General features: G+C 61.6%; 1 protein-coding gene across 1 annotated transcript; it reads right to left on the bottom strand.

The window, feature by feature from the left end:
* Window positions 1-889: 889 nt before the first annotated feature.
* TBX2 (T-box transcription factor 2) lies at window positions 890-10,229 on the bottom strand. Its single transcript, XM_057717241.1, has 7 exons — window positions 9,621-10,229; window positions 8,242-8,509; window positions 7,127-7,273; window positions 5,843-5,919; window positions 5,570-5,733; window positions 4,491-5,128; window positions 890-2,298 (listed from the first exon to the last, which is right to left on the bottom strand). The coding sequence occupies exons 1-7, from the start codon at window positions 10,013-10,015 to the stop codon at window positions 1,846-1,848; spliced, it is 2,142 nt and encodes a 713-aa protein (XP_057573224.1). The 5' UTR covers window positions 10,016-10,229; the 3' UTR covers window positions 890-1,845.

Here is a 10,229-nt window from a genome sequence, read left to right as displayed (position 1 = left end):
AGGGGTGTTCAGTGATGGACAGACCCAGCGGTGGTCTGAAAGAGTGACCGCCCGTCTCCCACCCCTTCCGCTGCTAGGATTTGGGGCTGGAGACACCTGTTGGCTGGGTGAAGAAGAGAGAAGATGCCGCCCTCATGGGAGAGGGGGGAGGCAGCCGTCCTTGCAGACGCTGGCCACGGGGAAGGAGACCTACTGGAGACTGACACAGTGGGACTCCCTGAGAGACCTCCAGATGAACCCATTATTATACAGGGGGAAGGTGAAGCAGGAAAAGAAAGAGCCCCGCTCCCCACACCCCAAGGGGGATTTAGATGACTTCCACGGGAGAACTTCCAGGCTAGACTTTGCCACTCTAGTCAACAGCCCTGACACGGAGAGAACGTTTCTTTGGGGGGGGTTCAGGAGTCAGGGAGATGGAAAAGGATTCTACGGCCCGCGGTATTTGGGAGACCATGGCCAAACCCCTCCTCCGAAGGGAGAGAGGGAGCAGGCAGCACCCATCCTCCCAGCTCCACCTACCCAGAGGCTCTGAAAGGGGATGCAGTTTCACCGCGGCGCCCCGAGCAGGAGCCGGGAGGCTGGGCGCGGAGCGGTGGGAGCGGCGGCCGGAGGCGAGCGGCCAGCAGAGGGAGCCCGGCCCCCGGCCTGCGGCGCGGGGGGCTGGGGGCGCGGGGGGCTCGCGGCGGCTCGGCGCCTCCCGGCCCAGCCCGCAGCCCGCGCCGGCGCCGCCCGGCCTCGCAGCTCCGCTCGCTGCCGCGGCCTTGCAGCCGCCCCCGGCGAGCAGCTGCCGCCCAGCCCCGGGCGCCCGACCTTCGGTCCCCGCCTCCAGTCCCGCCTGACGCGCGTGCGGCGCCCCTGCCCCGCGCGGCCCACAGAGCGCACTGCGCCGTTCACTTCGCATTGTAGCGTTTTATTGTTTTCTCGAGTTTTTGTCGTTTCGTCTCGCTCCAGAGCGAAAAGTGAAAACCTGAGGTGGAGCCCGCGGGCCGGGCGAGCAAAGCCCTGGCGCAGGGGCTGAGGGGCTGGCGGGGTGGGAGCTCCTCCGGGGATCGGGGCCCTCTCCCACAGCCAAGGAACCTACCCCCCAGCCCTGTACAATATAGATGCTCATGTAAAATGAAAAAAAAATTAAATGCTATGAGTTAATCTCTAAATATTATGTACACAGCAATGTACACCTTTGAATAAATTAATACCAATTTGCATAATTCTGGGAACCTTAAAGCTTATTTACACAAATTACCATTTATTTCATAAATATCTTTTTTCCCCTGGGGACTCAAGGCAGAAGTGCCACTCCCTCCGCTGACCCAGGGGTGGGAGGGGCGCCTGTCTGGGGGAAGAGGTGGAAGGACTAAAAGAGCAGGTCCCTCTCATGTCTACACTGACTTCAATCTTCACTGACCCCAGCACCCCTCTCCCCAGACTCTCAAGCGGTCCCAGCCGCAGGCTAGGGGCTCTGTTGAGGCTCCATCCCCTGGCCCCTGCACCTTCCGGCTCCCGAAGAGCCAGCCCCTGGCTGGGCGGGGGACGAGGCTTCCCCACAGCGCTGGAGGACCTGAAGAGGCCCCCTGTCGCCACCGCCGATGACACCTTGACACTGGAGCAGGCCTGCACCAAATCCGGTGGCTCCAAAGCGACTGTGTTCCCGGCAGCCGGATTCCTTGTGAGGCCCAGGGAAGTGTCCCAGGCCCTGGCTGGCTGATCAGGGCTTCATTCTGGCTGCTGCAGCCCGCTCTTTCTCCTTTACTTAAATAAATACCCATTCTGTGCTGTACACGTCCCAAGCAGCAGGGGCAGGCAGCCCATGACGCCTGCGTGGCAGCGGAGCAGCTGGGCAGCCCCTCACTTGGGCGACTCCCTGCCGGGGGAGAGGGCTCGCTGGCTCTCCAGCCCACTCACCAGTCTCTGGATGCTCTGCAGTTCACTGGCCGCCTCTTTGGCTGAGCCGCTGGGCGACAGGGCACCGCGGGGCGGGGCCCCCACTTTGCGGAGAGCCAGCTCGGGCAGCGGGCTGGGCTCCCGGCTGTTGCCGCCTGCAGCCTTGGAGCCCTCGGCCGCCAGCCCAGTGGTGAGGAGGCTAGTGCTAGGCGGGATGGTGACTGGGATCTGGTAGGGACTGAAGCGCAGGCGGGGCCGGGCACTGCCCAGAAAGGGACTCCGGGATAGGGAGCCGGCGGCGGCGGCGGCGGCAGCCGCAGCACTAGTGGCTGGCAAAGCGGAGGCCGCGGCCGCAGCGGCTGCCATGTAGGTGTAGGGGTAGGGGAAGAGGCCTCCGAAGGTGGGCATTGGGATTCCCTGGAAGAAACAGAACAAGATAAGGGTTAGGCATCCTGCCTGAGATGTTTCTGAGGGTGATCTGGGTACTAGGGGTGAGGCTACAACTGGGACTCCTTGCCCTACTACTTTTAGGAATATGACTAGAGTTTATGTAACTATAATCCCAAAAGAGAATAGGTAGGCATAAGCCAGTATACCTATGGCCAAAGCTAGTCAGAAGCGGAGTTCACTTCAGATTTGGATGCACAGACCTGCCGCCATCAAGCTCTGTGCCAGGTACTACAGCAGGAGTAAGGGAAGGCCATTACAGGCAACGGAACTAGCATCGGCCTTAAGGGAGGAAACAGGGCCGGCACAGGGCCAGGGGGCCAGCAGGCGTCTCTGGCTGTATTGAGAGGGAGGTTCTGCTCACTTAAAACAGTGCCCTCCCCAGCCTTTCTATCTGCAGGTGTCCAACAGGGCCGAGGAAGCACAGGCGGGGGGAGGAGCTTTGTAAACTCTCCCTCTGCGTGCCCACCTGCTCGGGGGGGTCTCGTACCTGGGCCAGGAGAAGGATACAGATGGCAATCAGTTTATAAACTGGCCCGAGTACTCTACAAAGAACTCCTGGCGGCACTTAAGTGGCAGCTGAGGAAGGAATGCAAAGTCTTTGCCTGTGGAAAGCACAGTAGCCGAGAAACCCGGGACAAATGCAGCCCAAGTCCCTGAGGCCCGACTTTGGGATTATCTGACCTTTGAGATAATGGTTCACTCCACAGAGTATGTGGGTATGGGGAGGAGGGCAGGAGCTGACTGGGCTGGGCTTCCAGGGAGCCTCAGGCCTGGCTCAGACAGGGAGAAGGAAGAGAAGTAGCTTAGTCAGGAATGAGAAAATATCCTTCCTGAGAAGGTCAAGCCCTACTGAGCATTCAGACCTGGCGTCTCACAGGAAGGAGGGAGTCTTCAGATCTCCCAGGTTTTCACTCTTCCTGGTGGCCAGAGGTGAGCTACCCCGCCTTGAGAACTTAACCACTAGCAGTACACCAAGTGATGCCTCCCGAGTGCTGAGTACTCTTCCCCTGGCCTTGCACCTGTTGGCCAGGCTGTGTCTAGAAGCCCTGACTTCCCTGTGACCTCTATGATGCTGGTGCTTATCACCAGAATTTATCTGGGTAGGAGGCATTCACATACACACAGACTCAAGGGTGCAGATTAAACCTCCAGGCCCTGAACTCCATTTTCTGCAAGCTTCCTTGCCAGCTCAGAGGCCCAGATACGTGATGTTAGTGCCTCAAACGCGCACTCCACACACCCCTGACGCTGAGCTCTATTTAAAACTCATTTCAGAACCCCCTCCCCCACTTTAAAAATATTTGTTTCTGAGCCTTCTCAGACCCGAACTCCTATTTTCCTTCCCTTAAGATAAGATCTCAAGGGTTCAATTTGCCAGAAACCTCAGAGGGAAGAAAATGATTGCAGAGATTCCAAATCTTTCCACAGGGAATATTCCACCCAAGCAAACAAAGAGGCCGCTCTCCCCATCGGATCTTCTTATTTTGCTGCTGGCCACAGTTTCATAAACTCCCCCCTGGGAGCTCAGAATTTCAACCTGGGCCTGGGGAACTGAGCCCCTCTTCTCTGAGATGTATGGCTGGGGGAGTTGGGAGACCCAGCTTGGGGGAAGGGATGGCCCAGTCCTTTGTCGGGTCAGAGGTCTTCCTGAAGGGTCTGAAAGGGGCCAGAGACGTCTGGGAGGTGGGTCATTTTGGTGGTCAATTATCCAGAACGTACTGCAAATTTTCCTACTCCTTTGGTCCAGCCACCTTAGCCTTCCAGGGACTGACAGTGAACCAGGGGTCTTTGTTCCCAAGAAAAATGTCCTGAGGCAGGCCAGGCAAGTGGACTACAAAAGCCAGGGGCAGCTGCAGTCTATCAGCGCAGAAAGAATCTAATGGATGCCACTCTATGCTGAGATTGTAGGGAAGGAAATAGGCCCAGAGAGGGTCAGGGACTTGCCCAAGGTCACACAGAAGTCAGAAGCAGTGTCCTGGCCAGACCCTGGACCCACAGTCGCAGTCTCCCTGAACCTAGGTGTGTTCCAGAGGGTCCATCAGGTCTCCCCAGGAGGGAGCGTGGAGCGCCTATGGCATCCTCAAGCCCTAGGCCTGCCTCCTCTGCCCACCTCGCTCCTCCCTCCCTCCATCGTGCTGCCACCAGCTCACAGGCCTTACCTGAGATGCCAGCATATGCTGGGAGAGGTGGAACGGGAAGGGCCCAGCGGTGCTTGCTGCGCTGGCCGCGGGACCCAGCCCGCCTGCGTCCAGCCCGGTGGCCGTCCCTGGCCCGCCGCCTCCTCCACTGCCGCCGCCGCCTGCCACGGAAGCCAGTAGGTGACCCATGCCCATGGCGGAGAAGGCTCCAGGGCCCATGGCGAACTGTCCTGGGTGCAGAAAGAGCGGCTGGCCGGCCCCCAGAGGCCCGAAGAACTGCTGCCCGTGTAGATGGCCGGAGAAAGCCAGGCCCGGCAGGTGTCCGGCGCCCAGGGGGGACGCACTGTCTGTCTGCACCACCAGCGGCGCCAGGCCGGGCTCCTTGCCCTCGCCCGCCTCCTTGCGCCCCTCGTCCTTCCGCCGAGCTTCGGCGCGCTCCTTCTCTAGGCCCCGCAGGCCAAAAGGGCCGTCCCCGCCGCTCTCGGCCGGCTCCTTGCCCCTCTCTGGGCTGCGCCGCTCCCGGGCGCGCTCAGGTTCGGTCAGGCGAGGGGGGCTGCCGCCGTCCAGGGCCGGGCTGCGGCCTAGCGCCGGCCCCGCGCGCTCTTCGTTCAGCCTCTCGGACTCCGGGTCACTGTCCGCTGTGCACGACTTCTCCTCGGCTGCGGGGAGAGAGGACGCGCGGGGTTACGGGCCTGGGGAGAGACAGGCGAGAAGCCTCTCCCGGGGTCTGCGCCGGGCCGGAGAGACGTGCAAAAGCCTGCTCTCGGGGAGGCCAAGTCGGAGGAGCTTCTAGATCCTCGTCGGGCTAGGGGCAGCTGTAGGCCCCCTCATCCAAGACCCCTTATTTACAGCGGGAGAAAGTGAACCCGGTAGAGGAGACCTTACTGCCACAGAGTCACCTGGGGCCAGGGTCCCAGCTCGGAGCCCAGCAGGATCTGCGGGCCAGCCGGGACGGCCTTCACAGGGGAGTCCTGGGTTAGAGGCCCGTCCCAGGCTCACTGCTGACGCTTCCCCCAGGCCTTGTTAGCCGGATGTTGAGCATCGAGCCAACCCGGCGCCCGGAGGACGCCCTCCCCTTCTCTTCCCCGTCCGACCCGCACCTCTAGGCCGGTGCAGGCGCAGAGGACTAGGTGCTGTCCCTGGGGAGGGTGGCGGTTCCCGCGCGGGGGGAGGGTCGCAAGACGAGGCGTCTGACTCGGCGCCGTCGCGCTCCGGCTTGCAGTGCTCCTCGTACAAGCGCAACGACGGCAGCGTCAGCTGCTTCCTGGGGATGAGCGGAGGGAGCGGGTCAGAGCTTAGTGCACCCCCGCCCCCGCCCTCTCCACGTCCTGTTCCCCCAGGCACCGCCGCAGGGCCGTCCCGCGCACCCTCACCTTTTCTCCCGCCGGCCATTCCCGGTGTCCCGGAAGCCCTTGGCAAACGGGTTGTTGTCGATCTTAAGCTGCGTGATCTGCGGGGACCGAGGGGGCGGCGCCAGGTCAGGATGCGGCTCTTCCAGCCTGGCCTGGGGCACTCGGAGGTCAGCGGCTGCCAGTCCAGAGGAGAGCCCGGGGAGTGTACACTTGGTACCCGCCCACCTGGGATAGGACGCTCCAAGCCACAAGGCAAGGCGAGGCCGGCCTCGAGGAAAGCGACCTCCAAAAACTTCATTCGAGGCATAATCCCTCAACTTGCACATACAAGCCCAAAGCTGTGCGTCCAGAGTCGGAATCTGTCCAAGCGTGCACGCAGGCCCACACGGCCACTCAAGTCAAACTAACCCGCACCTGATCAGGCGCGCACAGACAGCAGAGCACACGCAGGTCAGCAGACACACACAAAAACAAGCACACTCACGGCCCTCGCACACGCAAGTACACGCAGGCAAAACAAGTGCTCGGAGAACCAAACGAATTCACACGCCTCCACACGGATCCAAGGCACTCCAAATGGCACACGTATACCCGCATGCGTGGGAACCACCGGTTCACACGGATAGAAAAAAAGACCAGCAGGACACTCAGACAGAGTCGTTCATCCGAGAGTGGTGCATACGGGCACAGGCCTAGTGGGTTGGTTCTTCTGCCCCTCTAGAGAGAGGGTGTAGAAATGCAGCGAGCAGAAAAAGCCCTTTCACTTGAAGGAAAAGTCTCTAAGCACCTCCCAATGGGGTCCTAGACTGACCCAGAGAGGGATGGGGAGATGGGGGCTGTGTCACCTGTCCCGCCCTCTGGCTCCCCCAGGAGAGTGAAAGCTGGGCCCCCGGTTCCTAGTTGTTGAGTTCCTAGCAGCAGGAAAGCCTGGGCAGATTGCCTCGGGCGTCCTCTTTTCATTTAAATTCCCATCCCTGAGCCAAGAAATAAACGAATAAAATGTAAAAATGTCAGCGCGGGCCCGGAGTCTCTGCTAATTGCTAAGTAAACATCCCCACCCCAACGAGCGCCCAGCTGTTCGCACGCCCGGGGGAGCGTGTGTGTACGTGTCGTCGGCTTGCGAGGGAGCCTGGGGGATTTCGGTGGGTGCTGCGCTTACAGATGCGAGACTTGGTGCTCGGGAGTGGGCCGTGAGGGCGCGGGCTGGGTGCGGGGGGCTGCGGACTGGTGTGAGTGGAGGGTTGGAGCCTGCACGTGTGGGAGGGCGTCGGTGCAGAGGCTGGGCCCGCTGCCCATCCCGCGCACCTTGTCGTTCTGGTAGGCAGTAACCGCGATGAAGTCGGTCTCGGGGAACACGTAGGTGCGGAAGGTGCTGTAGGGCAGCTTCAGGATGTCGTTGGCTCTCACGATGTGGAAGCGCGGTTGGTACTTGTGCATGGAGTTCAGGATGGTCTGCGGGGAGGGCGCAGGTCAGCCGACAGCCCCCAGCCTGTGACCCGAGCATTTCTATTCTCTGGGGACCCGACCTCTTTCCATCTCTCTCACGGTTCTGTCTTCCCCACCCCACCCCACCCCCTTCGCAGTTTTCTCCTGTCTTCTCTGCTCCTTTTCTCCCCTATACTACTTTTTATTTTTTCTCTCGATTTTCTTTATCACAGTTTCTCTCTTCGTTTAAAAAAAAAAAACAAACTTACGCCAGTTGAAAACAAAATAAACCCCCCTACAATTCCACTCATAACCTCTCTTCCTGGGCGCACTGCTAAGCCCCTAGTAACCCCACGGAGAGAAGACTGGGATCTCTGAGGGCTCACCGACTGCCCTACCTCCAGACAGGTTGCCCCATGAACTCCCCCCTCCCATTCGCTGGGGCCCTGGCTCAGGCAGAAACCCTGAGAACCCCAAACTCCCTCCTCCTGGTCGGGCATCTGCCTGTGGGAGGAGGGAAAGGAGTCTCAGAAAAGGTGTGGAGGGGGCTGTTTTAACTTTTAAATCTCCTCGTGTGGAGAGAGGGGTGAGAACACGGGTCTTGGGGAAGGATGAGGACAAGCTGAGGTCCTGGGCAGGTCTTCCAAGCTCAGAACCTAAAGACCAACGGCTGCACGACCTGGTCCAGCCACACCTGCATCCGGTTGGACTCTAGGAGGGGCTTTGGAAGGCCAGACGGGAGCTGAGGTTGTGAGCAGCCTGGAGCTTAGCAGCCCCCAACCCCGCTATTCTCCAGGCTTGCAGAGCAGAGCCCTCTGGGCCCAGGCCCAGCCGGCATAGACCACAGGGCAGTGACCCAGGCAGGAGCACTTTGGAGGTTTCGCAAGCGCTTGCCTCTGGGGAATCCCGCAGCCTCTTCTCCTCCCCCCCTCCACCCCCTGCAGCGCCAGGTGCGCAGTCTCCGACCCCCATCTGCACATCTGCCTTGCACTCACGAAGCCATGCTTGTCAGAGATGTTGTTGGTCAGCTTCAGCTTGTGGAAGGCCACCGGCTTGGCCATCCACTGCTCTCCCGTGGCCGGGCTGTCTGGGTGGATGTACATCCGTTTGGGCATCTCGGGGTCGGCCTTGCCAGCCACCATCCAGCGGGAGTTATGGAATTTATACCGGCAATCATCCGCGGCCACAATGTCCATCAGCAGGATATACTTGGCCTTCTTATCGAGGCCGCTGACTCGCACCTTGAAGGGAGGAAACATCCTCCTGCGAGAAAGGGAAAGATGGAGACGTCATGGGACTCGGCTCCCTGTGGGAGGACCCCTCTCCACACACCACTGCCTGGAGCTTCCCCACCTGTGTTCCTCTGCTGTCGCTGCTCTGCCCCCTTATTACTGCCCGGGAGACCCCACCTGTGGTTGGTATTCCTGGGAAATCCCATTTCTGACTGTCAAGACCCTCTCCTATCATAAGGTGTCCCATCGGCGCTATGTTCAGATCTAGTGACTCCCCCTTTCTCCCTCATCTGTGATGAAGGCTGAGCTCCAAGAAAGAAATCCAGGTTCTTTATAAATACACCCGCTTCTCTTGAATCTTCCTGAAATTCGTTCAGGGGATATATCCACTTGGGACCGAAGCTCTCAGAAATAAATTGGAACGATGTTTGCTTGGGGAAGGAACTGGGTTACAGCGCCGGACAAGGACCCTGACCCTGAAGTTCGGGGGAAGAGGGTGAGCCTGAGGCCTGGATTCTCCGTGTCTGAGTCAAAGGCTTGAGTGGTTGGGGATTGTAGTTTTCTTCCGGCTTTAAGGCCTGGGGCGGCGTGTGCGTCCGGAGCTCCTCGCTCCTCGGCCGGACAAGGCTCCAGGCCGGGTCAGGCTGCGGCTGGGCCGGTTCGGGGCTCGCTGCCGAGAACGCAGCGATCGGCGGGAGGCAGTGGGCCAGCCTGGGCCTAGCGGGGTGCGAGTCTCATTCTGGGCTCCAGGGTCGGAGGAGAGTGGGGGAGACGCTGCCTCTGCCCGGAGCACCGAGACAGACCCGGAGCACCGAGGCAGGAGAGCGAGGCCGCGGGGCTGAGGAGTTGTAGCCGAGACTTCTGAGACCCGCCAGGGCCGAGCTGCGGGGCCTCCTCGGCTTTGGGACTCAGAACGATTGGGACTATTCTGCAGGAGCCTGTTTTCGTTTTCACTTGGGAGATTTCGATGCTTTGGTTTTTAAAAATTCGTGCCGTGCCAAATGAGAAAAGTCAACTTGGTTGTCTAAGCGTGGCGCGGGGGCCCGGGCCGGGAGCCGCGAGCGACGGGCTCGGCGCTGGTCGGTGCTGTCGGGTCCCTCTCCCACCCACCCGCGCGCCCTCCAGCCAGCCGGCCGCCCTACCTCCCGGACTTGGTGATGACCATCTCGGTGCCCAGCTTGTGGAACTGGTCCCACAGCTCCTTGGCCTCCAGCGTCACCTTGGGGTCGTCCTCCACCTCGTCCTCGGGCTCCAGGCTCTTAAGCGAGCGCAGATGTGCGGCGGGCGGATGCGGGCCGAGTGCCGAGACGTGCAGCCCCGCCTCGGCCGCCGCCGCCGCCGCCGCCGCCGCGGCCGCCGCCCCCGCCAAGCCCGGGTCGGGCAGCGGCTTGGCCAGCGCGCCGGGCGGCAGTGCGAGCGCCGGGAAGAAGGAGGGCTGCGCCGCCGCCAGGAAGGCGGACATGGGGAAGTCGGCCGGCCGTGGCGCGTGGAAAGGGTGGTAAGCCATGGCGCTGGCCGCCAGCGCCGGCTCTCTCATCGGGACATCCGGCCCAGGCGCCCGGGGCCCGGGGCCGGGGGCGCGCGGCTCGGACCCCCGGCCCGGGCGGCGGCGCGCGCGGAGGAAGGGCGACCCGGGTGGCAAGCGCGGCGGCGGCTCCTCCCGGTTCCCCGTCCGGCGCACGGCGAGGGACGCGGGGCTCTGGGCGCGGGGGCGGCGGGGGCTCTGCGCGGGGCTGGGCTGGGCTGGCCCG

Source organism: Hippopotamus amphibius, chromosome 17, assembly GCF_030028045.1.
Source record: "Hippopotamus amphibius kiboko isolate mHipAmp2 chromosome 17, mHipAmp2.hap2, whole genome shotgun sequence".
In the NCBI taxonomy this organism is placed as follows: domain Eukaryota; kingdom Metazoa; phylum Chordata; class Mammalia; order Artiodactyla; family Hippopotamidae; genus Hippopotamus; species Hippopotamus amphibius.
This window is presented reverse-complemented; position numbering and strand designations above follow the sequence as displayed.

Excerpts from the sequence above, each read along its gene's own strand:
- TBX2 (XM_057717241.1), bottom strand. The coding sequence starts at position 10,015 with ATGAGAGAGCCGGCGCTGGCGGCCAGCGCCATGGCTTACCACCCTTTC. Across the intron at positions 7,274-8,241 it reads TCTCTGACAAGCATGGCTTC|ACCATCCTGAACTCCATGCA; the intron begins GTGAGTGCAAGG and ends CCCTCCCCGCAG. Across the intron at positions 2,299-4,490 it reads AGCATATGCTGGCATCTCAG|GGAATCCCAATGCCCACCTT; the intron begins GTAAGGCCTGTG and ends TGTTTCTTCCAG.